Genomic DNA, 25,727 nt, shown 5'->3' on the forward strand with positions numbered 1-25,727 from the left:
TGGACCCCTCTCCAGTTGACCTCAGGCCACCTGTGTTGTCCCCGCCACGGACGCCACGTCCTTCAGCCCCTCTGCTGTGGCCCCCGTGGGGCCCATCCTGGCATCTCACACTGTCCCTCACCTGCCTCCTGAGCTACTAGGGCTGCGCTTGGGATGGGCCCCCGTCATGCCCGCCTTCTGCTTGGGGTCCCGGACTCCGAGCACCGGGGTCGGAAGGCAGGAGGCGACATCACTGAGAGCTGGCTGAGGGCCAGGCTTTACCTGCATCACTTCTCTGAACCCCAGCAGCCAAGGGAGGTCACACGGATTGCCGTCTCCACTTTTACAGACGACCGCACGGAGACACGTTCGACCAGGTCCCCGAGGACATGCAGCGAGCGCAGTATCTCCTGGACCCTCCCTTCACCGCGCTGACGGCTGGGGACCTGCGGCAGTAGCCGCGTGCATGCGTGACCCTGTGTCGTGTTAGGCTCAGTACCATCTGCATCACTGAGGGGCACCGAGAACCGCACAGCTGCCCGTCGCTGGGTAAGAAGACAAAACCAATACCCAGCAAGGCCCCCCTCCCCCTTCGCAGCCCCCGATTTGGCTCCCACCTGCAGACCTTGTGGCTGTATGGGTTGGGGCACAGGGCTGGCAGCTGTGACAAGGACCCCAGCATCCCAGTGAGTGGAACCTAGAAGCTTCTTTTCCTTTCCTGCATCACGAGCCATGCGGGGCTCAGGTGGTGGCTCTGGGCGTCTGGGGCACAGGCTGCCGCCACTGCCCGTCTGTGGCCTTCCGTGTACCTTCTCCCTGGTAGGTCAGGAAGCTCAGGCCTGCCACCGCAGACCCGCGGTGCAGCCAGGCAGAGATGAGAGAAGAGAGCAGGGTGCATGGCCCGTTCCCCAGGACGCCACACGTGTGCCTTCGGTCACTCCCCGTTGGCCGGACTCTGGTCACAGGGCTGCAGGTTGCTGTGAGGGAGGCAGGGAGCATCACCATAGGTGGTGGCTCTGCACCTATACGAACTTAAAGGACGCTGCTGCTCCGAGGGAAAGGAAGGGCAAATGGCCTGGGGCACCACCAGCTGTCTAGGCCCCAGTCCAGCTCCTGGGCCCCACGATTCCCATGCCAACTCTCCCTTCTGTGCTCTGAGCACACTCAGCCCCTGCAAGCGGACACAGCCCTGAAATCCCTTCCAGGCTCTGTGTCCGGCCGCATCCAGACCCTGTGTGTGACGCACACCAAGGCTGACGCAACCTCTCCCAAGCAGGGAGCTGTGAACTACCAATGAGAAGTGCAGGTGGTCTGCAAGCCCCTCAGGCGCCCGGGGCCGTGCAGAGCAGTCAGACCGCTGTGAGAACGGGCCTTTGGCACAGAGAAGGAGGGACAGTGGAGCAGTCACTCTGGCAGGACCACGGCCGCACCCAGTGGGGTCAGCATGGCCACAACCCTTCCTCCGCCAGCCCTTTGGGCACCCCTGCGTCCGCTCGCTCGGAACACCTTGTCAGCTGTCCTCCACCGTCGTGTACCTGCCCCGCTGTCCTCCCTGAGCCCCCACCGAAGTGGGCAAGCACTCAACCTGCATGTCCACATTCCTGGGGGGTCCAGGGATTTCTTTGGGGAGGTTTTCAAAAAACAGCATGCTTTCGAGAGCCAGGCTTGTGGTTCATTTGGGAATACAATTCCCCTAAAACTAGTAAATTGCTGTTCTATTTACAACTGGTTTGTTCCATGTTGCATGTAACCCCACCTAAGTCTTATCCAGACCTTGTTTTTTATTCTTACGGAGTTGGTCTCTCTTATTTCCAGGCCTCTGGTCTTGGCCCATCTTGCTCATTCAAGAGCAACTGCCTTGCTGTCTGTCGCCTGAACCAATGGGCTTGGGCAGGGAGACACCACCTCATTCAGATCACGGCCCTGGGGTTGGCCCTCCTGTCCTGCTGAGAACTCCTGAGACCAGCCTTGTCTTCCACCAAGACTGTCCTCAAAGCCATCTGGGGCCTCTCCCAGATCACTTCCCAAAGGCAGGGAGCAGCAGCCCCCACACACCTACATTCTGAGTTTTCAACCCAGTCCTAAAGTTCCAGGGGCCATCAGGATGTGGTCTGCCTTCTAAGCATCCGTGGGAGTGCTTTTATGAAAGATTTTATGAAGATTTCCACAGTACAAGGGTCGACAGCTTTCTAGCTCACAAAATCTGTGTCTTGGACCATGGAGGCCAGACTGGGGGTGTTTAGCCATGGGAGCAGCACCCGTCCCTTCTGGGCATCCAAATCTGTACCAGTCAGGATGCTGTCAGGGCTTGCTGCAAGAACAAAGAGCCCCCCAGAGAGTGGCTTAAATATGATCAAAGTTTATTTCTTTCTCACATTACAGTCCAAACACATGTGGTTCAGGATGATATGGAGACAACAGAACATCAGAAGCCTAGATGCTGGGGCACCTGTTGCTCCGCTGTCCTCAACAAGAAACTCAGACCTCATGGTCTCAGACGGCTGAGGCAGCTCCCTCCATCCCATCTGCATTCCAGCCAGGGCTGAGCAGAGAAGAGGAAGCAGGGGACATGCTCTGCCCCTTCCTCCAAGGCCCAGGGCTTGGAATGCACACACGTCCATGTGCTCATAGCCCATGGTGAGGTAGGATCTGAGGCTCAGGTTGCCCAGTTGCTCACATGCGTGTGTTTGCATGTGTGCATGTGTGTGTGTGAGCCATGACGTTGCCTGGGTCTGTCTGCCCCTTCGTCCAGTGCTCTTTCCTCAGGCAGCTCCATGGGCAAGGGGTGGGTCTAGGGAGAGAAGTGAGATCTTCCGTTCCGACCATGAACTGCCTGAACTCCGAGCTGTGCGCCCGCACCCCGGAACCAGGAATGAATTGCTCACCCGCCCTTCCGCACGTGCGGCCATTTGCTTGGAGGCCCAGATGCCTGCTGTCCGAGCAGCGCTGGGCTGCAGCCAGTCCCTGAACAGCCCCTTCCTGCCTGTCTCGCTCTGCCGTGTCCTGCCGTGTGTATCTCCGCTGTCCACCTGCGACGTGGGGTCGATGCTTCCGTCCGCGTACTTCTCGCGTCGTTTTGGGAAATCAGGCAGGATCTGGAAGTGAATCCGCTGTGAGCTGGACTGTGGCAGGCGCTGTGCACCGCGCTGGGCCACGTAAAGGCCCCAGGGGACTGTGCCCCCGTGATTAGGCTAAGGATGGTGAGATGGGGAGATGGATGCCCCCCCCAGAAGGAACCAGGTCGGCCGACACTCGGATTTTAGCCCAGCGAGGCCACTTGGACACCCGACTTCTCACCCCTTGTGATCATAAATTGGTGTTGTTTTGAGCCACGAAGTTTATGGTGCCGGGGTGTCCTGGTATCGCAACACCAGGAGACCACCTGCCCCGAGGGCGGAGAGGGGACTGCAGCGGGCTGAGATGGGGTTGGAGCACGGGCCCCCACTGGCTGGGAGGAAACTCGAGTGGAGAGGCTCAGAAGCGGGGTATAGGCTATTTGCTGGATGGGAGGCAGCCTCTCAGACCAGCCTGCTGGGCCAGGGAGGGGCTGTCGGGTGAGGCTGGCTGGGAGGGCTGGGGCCCTGAGCACCTTGTCCCGGGCTACACTCAGTTTGGTGGAAGAGACACCCAGTGGGGCCGGGGGGCAGTATGCAGGGCCCTGGTGGGGCCTCTGGGCCAGGAAATGACTGGGTGTCGGAAGACAACGGGGAGACACGGCCTCACGTATCCTGAGTGCTTGTGGTCACAGTGTTGTGCAAAGTTCTGGAACCTGGCTTGTCAAGATGGACGTGGGTGCAAGGCCGCATAACGAATCTTGGGTCTGCGAGCCCAGGGCTCCAAGCAGCAAGGGGAAACCAGAGGCAAAACCATGAAACTTTTACTGAAAAATGCTTTCAGAGAGAGCCTCCAAGTCCCTGGCCGGTGCCCTTTGGTTTTCTTCTTTTTTGGGGGGTTGGGGGCTGGGGTGGGGGTGGGGTCCAAGGTGCAAAACATTTTGAAAACCAACCTGGGGACAGCTGCTGGGAATTTTAAAAGCCCGGATCAGCCAAGATGCACAATGAAAAAAACGTGAAAGAGACCATGGAAGAGACACATTCAAAATCGCGTGCTTTCCGTCTTGAGTGTTCGCAGAAACATGCCCGTTAGCGGGGGTGGGAGGCGGGGGGAGGGGCCCGGAGCAACGCAGCAAAGGGCTCTTGGAAGAGGATTTCTGCGCTCTTCAAAGACGCCACTCTGGAAAGCCATGTGTAGACACGTGCCTCCAACTGCCCCATGGATAGTTTCAGAGCCGGCAGGGAAGAGAAAAAACAACCTTCTGAATATTGCCAGAATGGTATCTGAATAAACAGTGCGGACAGCTGCTCCTCCCTGCCGGAGCCAAGGAAAGTCTGCTGTTGTCCATGAAGAAAATGCATTTGCCGAGGGACGGTTCGGCTGGAGCTGAGAGGCACGGAAGGGCAGCCCCCCACCCCCCCAGGGCCCCCTGAGGGCCTCTGAGCTCCACCTTGGGCATCTCCTTTCAGCACACCACGCTCTTTGTGAATTTGGGGTCCTGTGTTCCCCCTTCTAAGAGAAAGCGCTCATTGCACATGGAAGTGGAAACGGGTCCCCCTTGGAGCTGCAGGCTGGCTTGTGTCTGAGGGGAGGGTGTGTGAGTGGGGGGGGGGTGCGGGGAGCTGAGGTCCCCCGTGTGGCAGGTGGGGCTGGCAGGAAGCCTCAGGACTCGGATCCCGGATCCCGGAGGCCTGCTGAGGGCCGCGCCCAAGCCCGGGGTCCAAGCCTGGGGTCTGGGGCTGCTGACTGGCCAGCCCAGAGGTCAGGGCCGCGCGCGCAGGATGTGAGAGTCTGGAGCGACTGGAAGGGTAAGAGCCTGGTCTCTCCACCGGCAAAATGCCTAGGGATTAATTAGTTTAATTGGTCCCTGCTTTGGGCCAAATAGTCAGTGTCAAAAGAGAAAAGTAAAAGATACTTTCCCATTTGGGAAGACAAAGACTGGCCCTGCTAATGGCGCAGGGTGGTAGTAACAACAAAAAGCCTTTGCTGGAGTTGACTTGAATGGCCTGGGAAGGCAGCTGGACCCTGGCAGGGACCCCCGTCGCATACCAAGCAGAGACGTGGGGCCTTGTGGGAAAGGACAGCCGACTCTGTGGGGGAGGCCGGGCCCAGGAACGTGCACCGGCCGCCACACCGGCCCGGCCTCGGCACAAGCATCTCGGGCCCCTCGAGCCTCGTGATCAGGGGGTTCGGCCCCTGTCACCAAGGCCGCCAGCATCATTTGCAGAAGAAACAGGTCCCTAGAGGAGCTTGGGCCCTGGCTGCCCCAGGCTGAGCCCCTGGCCTCCTGTTTGCACGCATTAATTGTCGTGGGGCTGGGGAGCCTTGCAGGGGGATGGGCTTGAACCCGGCCCGCGGCTGTGGTTAAGATGCACGAGGACGTGTCCGGCTGCGGGGAGGGGTGATGGTGGAGAGGAGAGGGGCCAGAGCCCAAAGCCAAAGTTTCGGCCAGCTGTGTGACCTTGGGCCAGTCACTTGGACACCCTGGACTGGTGGATCAGTCCTCAGCTGTGTAAATTATGCACACTCACTGTATTGTTAGGACGATGAGCACGGAAGCGCTCTGTCACAGCGGCTGGGGTGTCTCGGGTGTGAGGACAGTTTGCAGTCCCGGGGGCATGGTGACTAGTGCATGAATCATGGTGGAGGCTTGAGGAGTGGTCCCCTGCGTGCTTTCCGAATTAAGGAGGGGCGACAACCTAAAGGTTGGAAAATGCTTGGGGGAACCAAGCATAGTTACTCTAGAAATCGAACGGGATCTCTTCTGTTTATATTCTACCACGTCAAGGTAGAAAATATTTATCTTTGTTGTTTTACAAACAGTGGCCTGTGGCCAGATGAGAAGGGGGCGTTGTTCCACGGAGCTCAGAGGGCAAAGGGTGGCCGAAGCCCCGCCTGGAGGTTCCTCGTGCAGGACCGGGGTGGAGAGCCAGGGACTTGCAGTGGAAGCTGTCTGTATGTTGGCTTGGTACTTTTATTTTTTATTGTGGCAAAATAGGTTAATATTGACTTTCTAAATAATTTTTAATCGTACGGCTCAGGCACTGAGCACATTCCCACTGTTGACCTCAAGGTCCTTCCACTGGTGGAAGTTGTCACAATCCCTTCCTTTTTAAGACCAAAGAGTAGTCCAAGAGGACTTTGGTTTTATTCTGTGGACTGATGGCAGTGGGGAATTCAAAAAGAGAAAAAGGATTGGCCCTGACCCAGCCACCAACAAGGGAGTGGCCAGGCCCCCTGCTCGGGGTGGGGTGGGGAGACAGGGTTCCTGGGGTGGATCCTGTGGGAGGACCCAGGGAGACTTATGATTGCAGGGGCTGACACGTCATTCCTCAGGCTAGAACTGGGGGCGGGGGAAGTGGGGTACTTGCACTGGGTGCAGAATGTAAGGGGTGTCCTCGGTTTCAGTGCTCCAGAGAAATCGCGTTTTATGGTGATATTAAGGAAAATCAAAGTAACGCAAAAAAATTTGTGAGTAGCAAAATGTCAAAATTTTAAATAAAGACAGGATCGGTCTTAAGGGGTTGTTCTCTTTGTCTTGGGCTCCAGTATGGCTTTTCATAGCATGGATCTCGTCTCTATTTAAAATTTTATTTTTTTTATCATGGAGTTTTTGCATTAGTGTTGTCTTAAGTTGTGGTAGGATGTACAGAACACAGACTTTATCATTTTAACCACTTTTAGGTGTATAATTCAGCCGCATTAAGTCCATTTACATTGTTGTACAACCAACACCATCCATCCATCCATCCATCCATCCATCCATCCATCCCCAGAATGTTCACATTTTGCAAAACAGAAACTCTGTCCCTACTAAACACCAGCTTCCTCATTGCCACCCCCCCCAGGCCCTGGTGAACCCCCTTTCTACTTTCTGCCTCCGTGAGTTTGTGTCCTCCAGGGAACCTCAGGTAAGCGGAGTCATACGACCTTGGTTCTTTTGTGACCGCTGATTTCACTTAGCACAGTGCCCTCAGGTTCATCCGTGTTACAGCAGGTGTCAGAATCTTTCCTTTTTACGAGTGGATAATACGCCCTTGCCTGCAGGGACCCCATCTCGTTTACCCAGTCATCTGCTAATTGAAGTTTGGGTTTGTTTCCACTTTCGGCCACTGTGAATAGTGCTGCTGTGAACACTGGTGTTCAAGGCTGTCCCCCCCCGCCCCACATAGAAGGGGAACTCCTGGACTATATGGTAATTCTGTTTAACGTTTTGAGGAACCGCCACACTGTTTTCCACAATGGCTGCACCATTTTGCATTTCTATCAACAGTGCATAAGGATTCCAGTTTCTCTATGTCTTTGCCAGCATTTGTTATTTTCCATTTTTAACTAATTTTTATTTATTTATATATTTTTTTAGTTCTTTCCATCCCAGTGGGTATGGTGTGGTACCTTACTGTGATTTTGCTCTGCATTTCCCTGCTGACTAATGATGTCGAGCATCTTTTCATGTGCTGGTTGGCCATTTCTGTAACTTCTTTGGAGCGATGTCTGTTCAAGTCCTTTGCCCATTTTTGAATTGGGCTGATTATTGTTTTGTGGTTGGGTTGTTATTTGCGTTACTTTTGACTTTAAAAATGTCACACTAAATGTGGCTTGTCTTCATTATGGAGTTTTTGCGCCTCCTTCAATTTTGCACCTGAGGTGAGTACCTCTTTTGCTCACCCTAATTCCAGACCTGTGTCTTTGTGGGGAGGAAAATTCCTAGATAAGCCCCTTGGAGGGGAGGGTGACCCTTGAGGTGGGGGAAGAGCAGGAAAAGAAGGGAGCATGGGGGCCTGGCAGGAAGAGGGGGAGGCCTGATGAAGGTCTGACCCCTGGTGTCCTCACGGCTGTGAAGGAGCAGCTCCTCCCCTCTAACTTGCAGTAGAGCCTGTGCTCAGATATGGGCCTTCCACATGCGGTTTCTTATGGAAAGGAAGGACAAGGGGCCAAGTTCCACATTTGGGCCAACACCTGGGAGAGGTAAAGGAACAGCAGCAAACGTGGAGCGGAGAATGGGGACACAGAGGTGACCAGGAAAAGTCAAGTGTTCAGCAATGCTGGCTTCTCAGGCACTTGGATATGTGCCAACAGATCTAGATCTTATGAAGAGGGAGACCCCAGAGGCAACACAGACGTATCCTCCCACCTGCTGGGTTTTTCCATGCCTGTGGCCACAGTGTGTCCACAGCACCAGGGAAGATGGGTCTGCTTTGAGAAGTCTGTTCCCCAAGCTCAAACTGCACCTCTTTTCCAAAGGACTCATGTTGCTTCCTGCATCCCAGGCAGCATGTGCTGTATCTGTCACCACAGCTGTGCCCGAAGGTCATGGCAATGCTGTCCTAACTCTCCAAGTAACTGAGAGAACCTCAGAGTTCCCACCAGACTCCACCGCATACCACAGGACCATTAATGCTGAGCTCTAACCATTTGTTCAGGCTCCTGGACAGCATTCTAAGAAGTGTGGTTACCCAGGTCACTAATAACACATCAGTTGGCCTTTATACTCAAAGACAGAAGAGCTCTTTCCAGGAGGCCCAGCTGAAATACCACATCCAAATATGATGAGCGCTGTAAATCTACAAATCCAGCAAGTTTGACAAGTCCCAAGTAGGATAAATACAAAGAAAACCACACCAAGACACACCGCAGTGAATTTTCTGAAACCAGAGTTAGAAAATCCCCAAAGCAGCCAGAGAAGCATGAGACATACAGAGAGAACAATATAAAAATGTTTTCTTTTTGGAAACAATGCAAGCCATTAGTCAATAGGGTGACATCTTTAAAATAGTGAAAGAAGCTGTTACTCTAGAATTCTACACTCTGCAAAAATACCTTTCAAAATGAAGGCAAAATTGTTTTTAAGACACCAGCAGACTAGCACTACAAGAAATGCTTAAGAAAGTTCTTTTTTTAAAAAAAGATTTTATTTATTTATTTGATATATATACAGAGAGAGAGCGTGCATGAGTTGGGGGAGGGACAGAGGCAGAGGGAGAAGCAGACTCCCTGTTGAACAGGAATCCTGATGTGGGGGCTCAATCCCAGGATTCTGAGATCATGACCTGAACCACAGGCAGATGCTTAATTAACTGAGCCACCCAGGCATCCCAGAAAGTTCTTCAAGTAGAAACAAAATGACATCAGGTAGAAAGTTGGATTTACAAAAAGTAGTGAAGAGTATTGGAAATGGAAAATATGTAGATAAATGTAAAAAAAATTTTGTTTTAAACAAAAGCCCACTTTAAGAGTGACTATTTGCGGTGATATTTGTGGCTCTCTGATGGTTCATAAATGTTATTAAATAATTAAAACTGATTAAATACACTTAAATTATAGGCATCACATATACTCATTTCATCCAAATACAAATAGAAACTTAATAATAACAAACCCTTCCAACATGTTCTCCAAAGGAAATAATGTTTGATATGTATCATTCTACACATTTTGTATATTAAACATAAACATATAAAAACATATATGGAGTATAAATTGCTATTGTACATGAAATGTTTCACATTATTTGGCCATATGCATTTAAAAACAGTTATTAAAATATTTTTTCTCAACTTTTAATTTCCTTAAGAGACAATTGACTGCTTAAAACAAAATATCAACAAGGTACTGTGGCTCTTATTGCATATTGAAAGGTATAGCACAATGGACAGGAGAGGTGAAATGGAAGAATGCTGCTGTAAGATAACTCACATCACACCTGACATGGTATAACATAGTATAACATGGTATAAACCAAACTGTGAGAAGTTAAATATGCATATTTTAAATCCAAGAGCAACTGCTAAAAATTAGAACAAAGAGATATAGTTTATTGGATATTAGTGGGGAAAATGGAATTAAAAAAAACACAATTAATCCCAAAGAAGGAAGAAGAAAGGAAAAAGGAACAAAGAACAGATGGGACGAATAGAAAACAGATAGAACTATGCTAGAATCAAAGCCAGTGATGCTGATAATTATATTAAATGTAAAGGTCTAAATACTCCAATAAAAGGCAGAGATTTTGACACTGGGTAAAAAAGCAAGGCCCAACTCTATGTTGCCTATAAGAAACCCATTTTAAATACACAAAAAATCAATTGTGTGTATACATAGTATACATATGAATATATATATATATATATGTGTGTGTGTGTGTGTGTGTACACACACACACACACATATGAGCAAAGAACAGTTGCTAATCAAAATAAAAACATACTTTACCATAAATGAATCATAGAATCAAAAGGCGAAAGGATCGGGGAATATTGGAAAGCCATTGGAACCAATCTGAAAGAGCTTCCAATGGCCAAAGCTGGAACAATTTGAGCAAGAGAATAAACAATGATAATATCAAAGTATAATCCAAATCATAAAGTGAATATCTGTTAGTCCATACCTATATAAATTAATAATCTAATAAATAAATAAGTGGGAGAATTCCATTTACAGAATGCCAATTAATAAATGTCAAAAGATAGAGAGGAACAGAAAAATCACCATAGAATTCCATGGAAGTAATGGAAGCAGGATACTCCAATGGATGTTAAAATTAGTGGGCAAAAGCTTAAGAAATAGAGCATTTGCTTCATCTCAAAGTGTCTCCCACCCCAAAGTTACTAATGAAAAGAAAAATAGTATAATACCATGCAGGAATCTGACAGACACTGTCTTCACCAAGTGATTGTGAATTCCCTGATATAATGCATGTTGCCCAGTGGAGTTTTTCTCAATAATGCTTAACCTCAGATAATTATGTGAAAACATTAGACAAAGCCAGATTGAGGGACAGTCTACAAAATGCCTGACCATTACTCTTCAAAAGTGTCAAGTCATGAAAGACAGGAATACTGAACAACTGTCACAGGTTGTAGGAGACTAAGGAGATGTTCCAACTAAATATGATGTGGGATTCTGGAGTCAAAAAGAATCTAGTGGAAAAGCTGGTAAAATCCAAATAAAGTCTGTAGTTTAGTTAATAGTATCAGACCAATGTTAATTTCCTGTTTTTCATAATTGCACCATGATTTAGGTATTAACATGAAGCTGAGTGAAGGTTGTATGATAACTCTTTGTACTCTTTTAGCAACTCTTCTGATATTTTAAAATTATCTCAAAACAAAAAAGCTTAAAAAATAATACCATTTACAATAGCATAAAATATATGAAGTGCCTCGTGGTTTATTTCACAAAATATATTCAAGATCTGCATGCTAAAATCTATAAACCAATGCTGAGAGAAATTAAAGATGGCATAAAGAAATAAAGAGCTATACCATGTTCATGGATCCAAAAACTTTCTATTGTTAGATGTCAATCCTGTCCTCAATGATCTATAGATTCAACATAATCCCAATTATAATTACATGTCTTTTTGTAGAAATTAGCAAGGTGAGTCTAAAATTTAAATGGAAATGCAAAGGACCTAGAATATCCAGGGCAATTTTCAAAAAGAACAAAGTGGGAGGATTTATACTCCTGAATTTTAAGACCTATTATAAAGCAATAGAATGGCATTGACATAAGGATAGATATCCAGATCAGTGGAACTGAATAGAGAATCCAGAAAGGATTCTAGAGGATCTATGTATATATGACCAATTGATTTTTTAAAAAAGGGGTCAAGTTAAATCACTGGGAAAAGCAAAACCTTTAAAACAAACGTTGGTGCAACAACTGGATATCTGTACGTAAAAATATAAACCTCAACCCCTACCTCACATCATACACAAAAATGAACTTGAAAGAGAACACAGACCTAAACATAAAGGCCAACACTATAAAACTTCTAGAAAATAAAACATATTTGTGACCTTGGGGTAGGTGAAGGTTTCTTAATAAGACCCAAATGGCCAAAAACATAAAAGTAAAACTCGGCAAAGTGGAGGTCATCAAAATGAGTAACATCTGCATTTCAAAGGACCTGTTACAGTGAATGGACCAATCACAGCCTGGGGGAACAGGTTTGCAAAACACCCATACCATAAAGGACTCTATCAGAACAAATCACAGCCTGGGGGAACAGGTTTGCAAAACACCCATACCGTAAAGGACTCTATCAGAACAAATCACAGCCTGGGACAACAGGTTTGCAAAACACCCATACCGTAAAGGACTCTATTGGGAAACACAAGAACAGTTTTGCAACTCTATGATAAGACAAGCAGTGCAACATCGGACAAAAGCTTTGAGAGCCATCCACAGAAGAAGATGTGAAATGATCAATCCACCAGCGGCTCCTTCTGCCTGGAGTGCTCCCCCCATCCTCTGTTTCACTAAGTCCCTCCCTTACTGGAAGTCTTTGCTTAGATCTCACCTTCTCAGGGAGACCTCCCCTCACATTTTAGTGACGCCTACACTCTGCCCCAGCCTCTGCCACCACACACCTACCCCAGATCCACCTGCTGCATGGCGATCTTTTCCTTTTTCCACAAAACTTATCACTTGCTACCACATTGTGAAATGTACCTATGCCTATTCTTCATGATCTCTCCTGTAAGAATGAGCAAGGATTCTGTTTGTGTTTTTTTTTTTTTCACAGAATTGTCCCAAGTGTCCACAGTAGTACCAGGCACCTAGCAGGTGTTCAAAAATATCCCTTTTATAAATGAGGAAATGAAAAATGGCTGCCTTTATGCTTTTGTTTTGGTTTTGGTATCTGGCAGTTGGACTATGAAATGTCAGGGCATGAATTCATTTTTATTTATCCAGCTACAGGCTCAACATAGTTCTTGAATCTAAAGAGTCCCATCCATTATCAGTTCTGGAAAATTCTTGGCCATTATATCTTTAAGTATCCCCCCCGCCTTTCAGCCCCATTCTTTTTGTCATTGTCTTCTGGAGCACCAATTAGAGGCAGAGTATACTGTGAATTTTCTCCTTCATGTCTGTTATCTCTCTCTCTCTCTCTCTCTCTCTCTCTCTCTCTCTCTCTTTTTTTCCCCCCGATCTCTTTTTCTCTCTGTGTGTCTCTGGGTAATTTCTTTGATTATACCTGCTATTTCATGAATTCTGTTTTCAGCTACATCTAATTTGCTCTTTTACCAAAAATTGAGGTTTTAATACTATTAGTAAGATTTTCATAGCCAGTGGTTTTGGTTCTTTTTCAAGTTTATTTGGTCTTTTTTGAAAGTATTCTGCTAATTGCCTGTAGTTTGGTTTCTTGATTTCCTTTCTTAAAACACTAAAAAAAAGTTTGTTTCCTACTCAGTAATTGCATTTATGGGATGAACTTGGGGGTTCTAACTTGGGATTGGGATTGCCTGTTTGACGGCTCTGTATTTGTGGAAATCCTATGAGGCCAGGTTGGGGGGATTTGAGTTTGCTTCCTGTAGCTGAGACTTTGCCAGAAATATCTTTAAATTGCTTTTACAATTTGGGGTTTTCTGGATCACAAAGATGGTGTAAATCCAACCCCAACTCTTGTGAAGTAAGGACTGTGGATATGAATTCTCAGAGGGGATTAGTTTTCTAGATAGAGATGAACAGAGAGAGACAAACAGGTTACCTCGTTACCCTACTCGCTCCCTTGCTTGCTCTCTCTTTTTGCCCGCTGTATTAGTCAGGGTAGCCTGCGTTCTGCTTCAGGGACAAACAGTCCCTCCCACTGGTGAAACCTAACAAAGGCTTACTTCTTGAAGCTCTTGCAGAGTGTGCAGGGAATCTGAGCCACTCTCCAGGCAGCTGTCCACCACGAGCCAGTCAATGATCCAGGTGTCATCAACCCCAACACAGCTCTGCCATCTGAGTGTGCGGCCTCCACAGGCCCCTGGGGACTGGGGTGGGGCTAGCCCTGGAGTCTGGCACCAGCTTTTCATTGCTTTAGTCCACAAGTGGCTCACATCTCTTCTTCTCAGCACCCTTTGGCCAGAACCCGTCCCAAGAACAGGAAACCTGTTCATCTACGCCTGGAGGAAGAGGAACGTTGAACCTCAGTGGCCCTAGAAGTCGTCACTCCTCCCGCAGGTGGGATTCACCTACATGTGCATTCCTCGGAATGGGAGCCCTCTCAGTCAGCCTGGCTTTGGGCGTGGATGCTGGTCCCAACGCGCCACCTTGCTCATGCCCAACGTCCTCTCCTCTTCCTGAGCACCTTCTCTGCGAGGATGCTGGGATGGCCTGACACCCTGAGGTTGCTTCCGTGTCAGGATCAGCTCGTCACTCTCCCTTTTAGATCCTCTCAGTTCGGGCCCCTGGGTGACTCCTCCACTTTCGGCAAGCTCAGCTGCAAATTGCCAATGATGCTTATGGCATTTTATGTAGCATTCCCAGGCATTTCATTCCAGGAGGTAAGGATTCTTATTATTATCCATACTTTATAGGTGAGGAAACAGGCAGAAAGTCTTAGCAACCTGCCCAAGGACACACATCGGGGGTCCTGGAGCCTGGCTTCTTAGCCAGGCCTGTCTGACCCCACAGATAGCTCCTCCCTTGGCCTTCCTTGGGACAGAAAGGGATGGTGTCTCGCACGGAGACCCGGCGCAGGCTTCCCAGAGGAGGCAACCTTTGACCTGGTCTGCAACGATGTGAGGTCGGGGTGTGAGGGGACCCAGAGACACTTGTTGGCCGCTCCATAAATATTTGCTGAGTAAATGAATACATAAACAGCCAGCTAGAGGAAAGAGATGAATAATGGCTGTTGGTAAAGTGTGAGTCAGTTTCTTGCAATGGCTCGTGTTTGACCCACAGTTTTTCTACCTGCTCTTGCCTCATTTCCCAACCTAAACAAACCGGGAAGCACTTGTGGGAATGCCAAGGAGCGAGTCTCTCCTGCGGGCTCAGCCGTGGCAGTTGACCTAAAAGGACAAGCCTGTCTGAGCCCTCAGCAGAAGCGGCACAGAGGACCCAGCTGGGAGGTCGGCCCTGGCGCCCACGCTGAGACTGTCATTGGGGTGGCGAGAGTCCCCAGGCCGTCCCGCCCGCTCACCCGAGGAGCGAAAGCAAACAGGGAAATTCTGGGTTGAGCCTGGACTTCGGTCAGAGCTCCTTCATAAACAACCTCCCTTGGTTTTAGTGTGGGGAGGGAACTTGAGTCCCTGGCCTGGAGGAAGGTTGAGATCCAGAAAGCCCCCCCCCCCCCCAGGCAACCATGCAGGGAAACCTAGCGCGTCGGCCTCGGGCGGTAAATGGGGCACTGCACGGTACTCAGAGCGTGGCGGAGGGGCCAGACGCCTTTCCAGCACTTCTGATTTCAGGTAGTGAGAGCTTGGAGAATAAAATCAAGAGGCCTTGGGGGTGGACTCCAGTTGAGGCCCTTTTGGGAACGTTTAGAAGATGGAAATCTTGTTGTCTGCTCAGATGGCTGGGATGTTTCTGAAACACAGCTCGTCCTTATCGATCTCCTCCTGGGGGCCAGGCTCGAGTGAGCGCTTTCACACCCATTAACTTTGGCAATCCTCATAAAAGCCTGCAAAGCAGGCATCATTATCCCCGGTTCTCACATGAGGGATCGAAGATGTGGTGGTTAAGGAAGTTGCTCCCGGTCACTTAGTCGGGAAGTGTGGCCTGGGGACCCTGCTTGTCCATTAGCTACGGCAGGCACAGCACAAGCATGTGTCCCTACGCCATTCTTAGGGGCTCATGAACATCTGCTCCATTTTGCCTACCGCGGAAAAATGTTGAAGTATTTGAACGTTTATAACATTTTTTTAAAATATAGATATTACTATGGTGTGGGCATGAACATCACAATGCAGCTCCAGGGACTGTCACTTGGCTTGGCCCCTCCAGAGGCCAGGCTCTCTGGAGGTCCAGGAAGGGCGTGCGGATGACGCTTGCTACTTCAGGGCTGTGGGTGGCTCTGGGGCACCCGACATCAAACACAGCTCTAGCAGAAGGGTGCCCCCCTCTCCCAGCCCCCGAACATGACATACCGTTGCTGTTTCCGCCCTGGAGTTGGGGGGTGGGGGGTCCAAGGCAGGCTTCTAAAGATGGGGAGTACTGAGCAGTAGAGAATCTTCCCTTTTGCTTGCACATTCAGTCACACCATGGCGTTTGTTTTTTAATAAACATTTAATTTTAAAAGGTTTTTAAAAAAAGATTTGTGAGAGTGTGTGTGTGCACAGGAGTGGGGGGAGGGGCAGAGAGAGAGAGAATCCTCAAGCTGACTCCCTGCTGAACACAGAGCCCAATATGGGGCTCGATCCCAAGACCCTGAGATTATGACTTGAGCCAAAATCAAGAGTTGGGCGCTCAACCAACTGAGCCACCCAAGTGCCCCAATAAATATTTAATTGTAGAATAATTTCAGATTTATAGAGAAGTTGCAAAGACAGTACAGAGTTCCCTGCACCCCTCGGCCAGTTTCCCCCTGGGTCACCATGGGACGTGTGCCAATACCAAGAAGCTGACATTGGTCCATTATTAACTGGACTCCAGACTTGACTTAGATTTCCCCAGTTGTCCCAGTGATGTTGTCTCTCTGCTCCGACATCCGAGCAGGGGAACGCACTGCATGTAGTCCTCTTGTCTCCCCAGGCTCCTCTGGGCCATGTCACGTTGTTTTTTGATCCCTGCTCTGGGCCAAGGCAAGGGCCCTAGAGGTGAGTGGAGAGAGCTTCGGCTGCCGGCGCTCGTGGTCCAGGGAGGGAGGTGGATGTGGGCAAACGTCGTGCTGAAATGCTCGCGGGATGACGTGGCCTGGTGCGGTGAGCCTGGACACAGGCAGCTCTGCCTGGGAAAACCGGCGAAGGCAGTCCTGAAATGCTCTGGAATTGCTTTGAAAGGAGGGGGGCTTGATTGAAAAGCTAGCTTGAATAATAACATCTAGCACTGTATTTTGATGGGATAATTGTTTTATATTTATAAAGATTCTTAATTATCTCCAGCAAATGCATTTAGCTCACTTGGTAATTGAATTAAGGAAAATGTCCTTTCAAGCTCTGTGAGTCGTTGCTGTAATAAAGAAGAATAACTTTAAAGCACTTCCCCGCATGACCTAGACAAACTCATTATTACCGAAAGCTGAGTAATTCCATTAAGGACCCAGTTGGCTCTAATATAGCAGGTATTCTAGAGATGCTGAATTAAAATTGTAAGAGACAATGGAAATTTCCATCCTTTGGGGACCCCTTGATGACCCCCATTTAGAGCTGATCCTTCCCTCCTGGGCCCTGGACGTGCTGCTGACCCCGTGCCTGTACCACAGTCACACGGCCTTGTGATCATCTCTGGGTCTGTCTCACACCGTTACCGCCCACATGGGTGTCTCGAGAGCTCGGGCTGCACCTTGCCCACTTAGGTAGCACAAAAAAGAAGCATGTGCGACACTCCCGCATCGAGTTCTTCCACAGCCGTGAATGTTTCTTCAGAAAGCACCTTCTCCGCGTTTTATCTTTGGTTGGTTGTGGTTTTTTTAGCTTTATTGCACAACCATGGGGCTGCAAATGTCTGGGTTACAGGAATGCTGGCGACAAGGGCCTTGACTGGGGGTCCCACAGCATCGAGGAGACCATGCCTTGATGGCTCGAATGTCCTGGGCTTGGCAGGCAGCTCAGGGGTGGGGGTGGGCGGGGCCCCAGGAGGATCCCGGACAGATTGGCCGTGAACTTGGAAGAAAGTTAGTGTTCATCCTGGAGTTCATTGAATCACAAACGAGTCTCGAGATGCATGGCCACTTCCTGGCTCTTGCACAGCCCAGGTGAGCCTTCTGCTGATGGGGGAGCTGGCTGCCCCCCCCCCCCCCATATTGCCTGTCCTGGAGCCAGAGCAGCCCTCATGGCTGGTAGGACTTCTTAGAGTTGCCCACGGGGCTGGGGCAGCTGGAGCAGGGTGGCTCCCTGGTTCTTTCAGAGGTGCATGAATTGAATAAGCAATTATTGAGTGCCCACTATGCCCAGACGCTGGGCCGGGCTCTGCTGATATGGCGGGGAGCCAGCCAGACAGGCCGCTTAATGCACGGAGTCTACAGTCCAGCGTGGGGACTGCATTGAATGGTAAACGAAAGAAGAAAACAGGGTAACTACAGACTGATAAGTGTTATCCTCTAAGGTAATAAATCGGGGGTGTGAGGGAGGGGCTGGCGGGGCCGGAAGGCACTGCCCGCACTCTGGACGCCTGCCACCCACCTGAGCCTGCAGGGGCCGGGCAGCCCTGGCCCACTCCCTTACCAGCCTCTCTCACAGCCGATGGCCACTCTGGACTTGTCTCCTCCCTTCTTCCTCTCCCTGTCACCTCCTCACGCCAACTCCAGCATGCCCGTGGGACATCAGGTTGTCCTGCTGCCAACTGCCCCATCCTCTCTCATGTCCTAGTTCCGATGCTCCCACAGAGACCCCGCTTGTCCAGCTATGCATTGACCGTCCCAGGTGGGGACCACTCTGGTGCAATCGGTGGAGGTGGGTGCAAAGTGGGTGACCCAGGACCTGGGTGCTCAGGGGCAGGGGCAGTGGCGTGGTGGGCACAGCTAGGGGCCTCCCATGCTGCAGAGAGGTGTGGGGCCTGGGGTGGTGTCCTGCTCTACCCCGTATCACGACTCGCAGTCTCCGTGCCTCAGGTGAGTTATGCCCGGCACCCCACCTACCTACGTGCGCTCATGCCCCATGGAGGGATGCCGTCCTCTGCTGTGGACCTCTGCTGTCCCCTGCTCTGATCACCCACGAAGTGTCCTGGGCCGGTGAGAGGCAGGAAACTCGAAGTGATTTTGTAACTTATGTAACGATGGACGGATGTAAGGGCTGCTTTGTGGCCCATAGTGACGGTTTCAAAGGGCGGCTCTGGGCGGGAACTCGTTATCCATTTTTATAGAATTCCACATCCTTTCTGAATCTCGGGATTACAAAACAGCCACCGAGAAATCATGCACCCCATTAACATCGAGACTTTTATGTATTTACAATTCAGCTTAAATTTTTACCAAGAGAGGTTTTCAAAATGTAACATGTGTTAGTCACTGTGTGAATTGCGAAACCAAGGGAATATCTCCAAAGTGCTGGCCTTGACAATGTAATCTGGCAAGGCTTGGGGACGAATAAAAATAACACTTCTCAGCATCGCTGTCTCAAAGGGTAGGAGGGATCTGGAGCCCTCCCGAGCCCATAGGTAGTTGGTTTGCATGAGCTGGACGGTGGCTGGTGAGCCAGGGTCAGCGGGAAGACGGCGTGTCTGGGGAGGAGGGGGGCCTGGTGTGAGTTCTAGCTCTGCCAGTCATTGGCCAGGTGACCTCGGGAGTTTTCCAGACCCTTCTGTGCAGGGAGAGGCGCCCAGGTGGTACCACAGTGATAGAAAGTTCCCACTTGGCCCCACAGACTCCCAGGTGATGTGAAACCCAGAGGCACCCGTGCCCGTCCCCACGCCAAAATCCCGGGCTGCCCCAAGGGCTGCTCCGTAGTGGGCACGGTGCTTGGGAGGCTGGAGGGAGGTGGCGCCCCAGCGGTACGGCTAGCTTGGTTTCTAAACACAGCAAGCCTGCACCTCCCTGCTGAGCCACGAGCCTGCAGGTGGCTTGCTGAACACGTGGTTTCTGGATGTGACATGAAAGTTAGCATTTGCACTCTTTGTCTGGGTTCCCTGGGTTCGTTTTTCCTGCACTTACAGTCCTGAAATATTCCTGATTGTGTTTACGTTGAGGCAGGACATGTGGAAGCGGGGGCTGCCGTCCCAGGATCTGCTGGGCCCTGCCTCCAGCATCCTTCCGCAGGGCACCAGCACGCACGGCAGTCAGGATCCGGAGCCGGCCATGTGCACAGGCACCCAGGGCACCTGCCCCCACCTCCCGCCCCTGGGTGTCTGTTGACAGTGCCAACTGCATCACATCTTCTACCTGGGAGGGACGTCCCTGTCCATCGGGGATGTTGGCTTTCAGGAGAAGGCACACGAAGGACTTCTGACCCTCACTGCCACCAGGGAATGAGGACTGGGATGATTCCCGTTCTACAGATGACAAAACAGAGCCTTGGGAGTGGCTTGCTTGCCCCGGGTCTCACAGGCAGTACAGACAAAGCCGGGGTGAAAAGCGGTCATTGTTTCTATTCTGAATACCCTTCTTCTGCTGTCCCTTCTCCGAGGTGTTGTCCGCAGTTCCTCACCACCATATGGGATGGCCTGGAGCCTCCCTGACAGTGCCCGCGAGGGCCCCGTGTGTGCGTTCCCCTTGGCTCCATCCGGGCCTCCCTCCCGGCTTGGGTTATATGCCGCCAAACCAAACCCCTCCTGCTCTCCGGCACTGCTCTTTAAATGGCTGGCGTCCTGCTTGACTATCACGACTGTGAACCCGAGGCGGACAGGAGCCCCGGGCTAGCAGCCCCATGCCCCGTCCTGACTGGCCATGCAGTGGACTCTCAGCTTCGCCTGTTGACTGGTGACTTGTTGTTCTGAGGCTGGGCTCCACGTGTCTGGCCACAGGAGGCTAGGTCTCCCCCCGTCCCGACCCCCTGCCCCCAGGTCCTCGGCTGGCCAGCATTTCAAATGATATTGTTTCATATTAAATTATTTTAAATTCCATGGACCCTGGTTTCACAATCAAATAATTCGATCTTGTTTACAAATGGAATTTTTACTTTTTGACGGTTTCTAGCTTTGCTGGGCTGGATGGTCAGTGAAAGCGTGTCCTCCCGTGCCCTCCCGTGCACCTCTGCTGCCTTCCCCGGGGGGCACCATGGGGCCTGGGGACCGTCCTGGGGGCTGTGGACGGGGCTGTCCCTTCACTGCATGCGGGGCACAGAATGTGGGGGCCTTTCCCACTCTCCAGCTTCTGCCATGAGAAAACCCACAAATAACAGGATTAGAGGGGGCCTTGGATTCTTGTGGTCCCAACACCCCTTTTTATAGCTTAGGAAGCTGAGGTGCGGTATCCTGGGCCCTATGTCTGGCTCAGGCCCTGGCCCCAGGTCTTTGGACGCCCTTGTCCAGGGGCGGCTCTACGTGTCGCTCTTGTTCCCCCTAAATCCCTGTCAGCTGGTACGACTGCTTTGGGCCACAGAGACACAGACGTGGAGAGACATGGGCTGTGACCTCTGGAGGCTCGTCATCTGGGGGTTAGGGTGGGGACAAGGGGAGAGAAGTGTCTGCAGGACGAGGCCATGGCTCCGTAGCCTAGGAGGGGGCAAAAGGCCCCGAAGGGCCAGGTGGGGTGGAGATGGCAGGGGAAGCACAGGGAATGGTGTCTGCAAAGCCATGGAAGCAGCTGAGCTTGGTGGTTGTGGCCCGACCTGTGTCAAGACAGATGATTAGACCCAGCATGTGAGTATCTTAACCGGTGGGCTAAATTTCAGTCTTTCCCAACAAGTCCCCTTGTCCCTCCGGAGGCTGCCTCCTTACCCAGCAGTGCCACTTTCACTGGAAACAGGTTTGCAGCCTCTCTTCTGGAACCTTCTCTAGGCCAGTAATGGTGCAGGGGCAGATGGGCTTCATTGTTTTGTGGTCACTCGGATGGGTGACCTGGGTTGGCCTCAGCAGCAGCCCCGCTGGGCTTGGCTCAGAATGGCATCTGGCTGTTTCCACAAGTTGCCGGCTCTCTGAGGTCACAGCCGAACCTGCTAAGGAGGCCACACAATGGGCTGTCTCCGCAGGCCCCCCCTCCCCACCCCCCCCCCCCCGCCCCAAGGGGCCCAAGGCAGGCGTCCCAGCCAGCCCTGGGCTGCAGAGCGCTGCCTCGGGAGACGCGCAGAGAAAGCTGGCTGATAATGTCCTCGCTGACTTCCCAGCTGTCAAGGGGGCCTTCATTCTACCAAACGTCCCAGGGACCGAATGCTGGGCAGGGCCTGATGGACGTGCGCAACTGGCTGCTGGCTGTGGCTCCTGCCTGTCCCCCTGGGGTCCCCGAGACGTCCCTCAGCCCTGGAGCCCACTCCCAGTCTCCGTGTCTCTACTGCATCACTCCGGCCCTTGTGGCCCCGCACTGCCTTGCAAGGGGGTGTCTGGGGCAGATCGGAAACTACCCAGACCACAGTGATCCCAGGGCTGGCAGGCGTTTTCTGAGATGGGACACTGGTCCTCGTCAATGGAAGTGTGAATCCAGCCACAGTGAAAATGCATACACCGTTTGGGCCAGAATCGACACTTCTAGGAACTAACCTGACTTCCTGGTGGCCCGGTGTTGGAAACGGTGACAGAGGATGGGCCTGTGGGACTAAAGGCTCCTGAGCAAGAGGGAGGAGGGTCTGCCTGCACGTGTTGGGATGGACAGGTCTCTAGAATCGACAGGGCAAAGAAAGCAAGATGCCGAACAAAGTCTGATCCATTTTGAGTTACAAAAGGGGGACGAGGTAGATGGGCGTATTGTTGGGGGCGAATTCTGGGAGTCGATTCCTCCCGTCGGGAGCCCTTCTCCAGGTGCTTGCGGGCCTGTAACTCGCCAGGTCCTCAGAGGGCCCAGGAGGTTGGTACTACCATTTGGCCCCTCTGCCGATGAGGACGCTGAGGTCTGGGGAGCTGAGGGCCCTGCCTGGGCATGGGGGGGGGGCGGTGCAGGCCACGAGCCCGAGCCCCTGTCTGCTGTGCTGCTGGCTGCGAGGCCTCGGGCGGGGGGCTGTGGGCTTCCACTGATCACCTTTTCCATGTCCTCTGTGGCTCCTCTCTAGCTGCCAGTATGCCTTTATTTTAGTAAACGTCAACAGGGGTATCTGGAGGGGCCTAACAGACTTTCATTCCCTGACTGCGTTTTTCCATATTAAAGAGAGAAACACGATCATGCTGTTTTAAAAACTGACCCCCCCCCCGCCCGAAGGGAATATTGGGACCTTAGGGAAAAAACTGAAGAAAACACCAGGATTCCAGAAAGTGAGCCCTCAGGGCTCTCAGGGGGCCCACCGGTGCTTGCTTACAGGTCAGCTCTATTTCCCGTGGTTTCCAGAACGTGGGAGGTGGAAGACCCCTGGACAATTTCTGGTCCGAGTCCTCATTTTATGGGGGGCTAAGTGAGGCCAAGAGAGGGGCTGCCTTGCTCTAGGTGTCCCCCGGGCCCCACTCAGGGCCCCACTCAGGGCCCACCCCGACTCTCTGAACCAAAAGCTTGGAGAGGAGGACACCACTTATTTCTCTGCCACAGTTGGTCGATAACCGAGTCGAAGTAGCCGAGGGCCTCTGTTTAGCCCCAGGCAGAATCCAAACACCACCTGGGACAGAACTGTCTCCTGTCGGCCCGGCCCCCAAACGCCCGCCTCCCTGGTACGACCCTGTCCCCAGCCCCGCACACACTCGACCTGGCAGTTGCCGTTGTGCCACTCGCGTGGCTATTGAGAGGGTGACGTTGCTGTTGGTGTCCCGGCAGCCTGGTGCGGGAAGGCCACTTTAGATGATGAGGGCCAGGTTTCCACGGGCGACGGTGGTGTGGCAGGCATCCAGCTGTGCCCTTGCCAGAGGACCCCCTTCCCCTGGACCTCAGTTTCCCCTTCTGTAGAACAATGGGGGTGGCCTAGAGGACCTCAGGCCTTTAAGATGTTCTTGTTCCTGGCCTCACTCCTGCTGCAGGTCAGAGGAAGGAAAGACCAATGGGTCTTGGGGATCAGGGCCCTCTCTCCATGGAGACCCGCTCACCCGATCTCTGGCCAGTCTCCTGACGGTCACCTGGGCAACAGTGGGCTCTAGCCCCAGGCCTCCTACTGGTTGGTGACCTTGATTTTTAGACCCTTGTAAACTCGGTAATGGAGAGTATCCGTAAAGACAAAGGGCCTCATTTAACAGAGAGGAACTAGACCATGAGGGGCTGTGAAGGCAGCAGAGTCTGGCCCACAGCCCCCCCAAGACCTGGTGTGCACCCCATGTCCCTCCATCACAAGGCAGACCCCTCACCCCCAGAGGCTTGACTTAGAGCAGTAATTCCGCCCCATCCCCACTGCGGGCTTCCTTCATTCTTGAGGTCTGTCCACTTGCGGGGGGGGCGGTCGTCTCTCCTACGTGGGCTCCCAGACTCTACCCTTCTTTCCCTGAACCAGGCCTCCTAGCTTCCGTCTTACAAGGGAGGCCGCAGATGCACGGGCTGGGGGTCTCAGTGCTCGGTGACCAAGGAGCTTAGACTGCCTCGGTAGTTGCGCGTCGCCCGATGCTCCCACAGCGATGGTGGGATGCGCGTGGTGGCCCAGGGTCTGCAGCACAGATGTGGTCTTGGCCGTCTGTGCTTGACACCAGGAGCACATCTCCTCTTCGTCCCATCTGGGACCTGGTCTCTGGCCTCGGCCCTGGCGCACGTCCCTGACCCTCATGGGGCCTGAGTGTGGACAGGGCTTTGTCTGGAGACCTGGTACTGAGTCAGACGCACCTTCTGCAAAACTCGGTCCTTGCAGGTGGCCAGAGCTGGCGGGGGGCACAGGTGTGGCCGGTTAGCAGAGAAACTCCACTCAGGCTGGCTTAAAGGGAATTGACTGGTTCTGGTGACCAAGGAGTCTGAAGTTCAGCTGAACCCCCTGGCTCACGTGACATCACAGCACATCACAGCATGTGTCTGTCCTGCACTCGGCATCCGCCCGGCCCCCTGCACTGTGCAGCGGGCTCCCCCATAGGGTGGCCAGGTGACCCCATGGCTCGTTCTGCCGTTCAGCACTCTCAACACCCCCCCCCCCCGAGCCCTGATTTGGCCCAACCCTGCCCTTGCGTCCTGAGGGGACAGCCGCAGTGTGCAGAGTGAGTGCTGCGGGGCCAGGCATGGCTCACGGACCTGGCCAGGAGCCCTGTTGGCCCAGCCCCGCCCGAACTGTAAGGACCACAGTGGGGAAGGAAAAGCCTGGGGTCGGGGGCCAACAGAACCACAGATAGACGTCTACCGCGCCATGCAAGCCAGCGCCAGGAAAGAGAGGGCTGAGGGGGAGGCCACCCACCGCGGGGACAGGAAGACGGGCTGGCAGCTGCTCTCTCTGGGGCTCCACTCTGCTCCACACTCCTGCCTTTTCCCACAGGCCCCCGGTTTCCCCTCGCACACTGGCTCGCCTGGCACCGTCGCAGCCCCAGTTTGACACGACAGAGGCAGTGTGAGCAGCCCCGGCCTGGCCTGTCAGGGAATCCCCAGCAGCGTCTGTTGACCCCACCTCAGTCCAGAAGCAAACGTTGTCTTCACACCCGATGGCCCTCAAGGTATATGGGGGCCTTCTTTCTTTAGACAGTGTGGGGGTTGTACTGGGTCGAATTGTGTCCCCCCACAAATTCACATCCATCCGGAACCTCAGAACGTGACCTTATTTGGCAATAGGGTCTTTGCGGATGTAATTAGTTCAGACGAGATCATACAGGCCCTAAACTCAATGGGCCCTAAACCCGACGGCAGTGTCCTTGTGAGGAAGAGCCGGGAAGGACCCTCCCCGAAGCCTTCAGAGTAAGTGTGGCCCCGCAGACACCTTGGTTCCAGCCTCGCGGCCTCCAGAAATGTGACAGAGTGTCTGTTAAGTCGGCCAGCTCGCGGCCGTTCGTTATGGGAGTGCTAGGAGAGGAGCACAGGTGTGCAGGAGGCTCTCGAGCTGGGTGGGGCGACAGGCCGGGGTGTCTGGGCCAAAGGGGTGGTACGGGGGGGCCCTCACCCTGGGACATCTTGGCATTCAGCATCAGCCTCTCCCCTGGGCTGCTGAGGGCCCCGCTCACCTTCTCAAGGGTGTGGGACCCTGTATCCCCCACTCTGGAGCCCGGGCCGCCTCCAGCACGCCCCCCTCTGCTCCCCAGCCCTGGTCTCATCCAGCCCCTGAAGCCCCAGGGCCTCGCCTCATTGTGGGCTGATGAAGGGCCAATGAGGCCCCTGGGGGAGTAGGGGCGTACGGGGGGGCAAGGGCGCTACTAGAAGCCTCTGG

The 25,727-nt window shown here is 52.5% G+C and overlaps 1 protein-coding gene across 13 annotated transcripts in view; it reads left to right on the forward strand.

Moving 5' to 3' along the window:
• Positions 1 to 25,727, forward strand: part of LOC123001951 (uncharacterized) — a 209,371-nt gene that overhangs the window by 12,664 nt on the left and 170,980 nt on the right. For 5 of the 13 annotated variants that reach the window (XR_008961457.1, XR_007190287.2, XR_008961455.1 and 2 more), the window contains one exon: positions 329 to 20,460. The exons of 2 other annotated variants lie outside the window; for them this stretch is intronic. Coding sequence is in view for 1 of the 11 variants with exons in the window: in XM_048220178.2 (XP_048076135.1) it covers positions 329 to 414 (86 nt within the window). In the remaining 10 variants the exon portion in view is untranslated. Of the gene's footprint in view, positions 1 to 328; positions 20,461 to 25,727 lie in introns of those variants that run through there. 6 more of the 13 variants (XR_007190289.2, XR_006411313.3, XR_007190288.2 and 3 more) reach the window with 4 other exon arrangements.

This window comes from Ursus arctos, unplaced genomic scaffold (assembly GCF_023065955.2).
Source record: "Ursus arctos isolate Adak ecotype North America unplaced genomic scaffold, UrsArc2.0 scaffold_25, whole genome shotgun sequence".
Lineage (NCBI taxonomy): Eukaryota > Metazoa > Chordata > Mammalia > Carnivora > Ursidae > Ursus > Ursus arctos.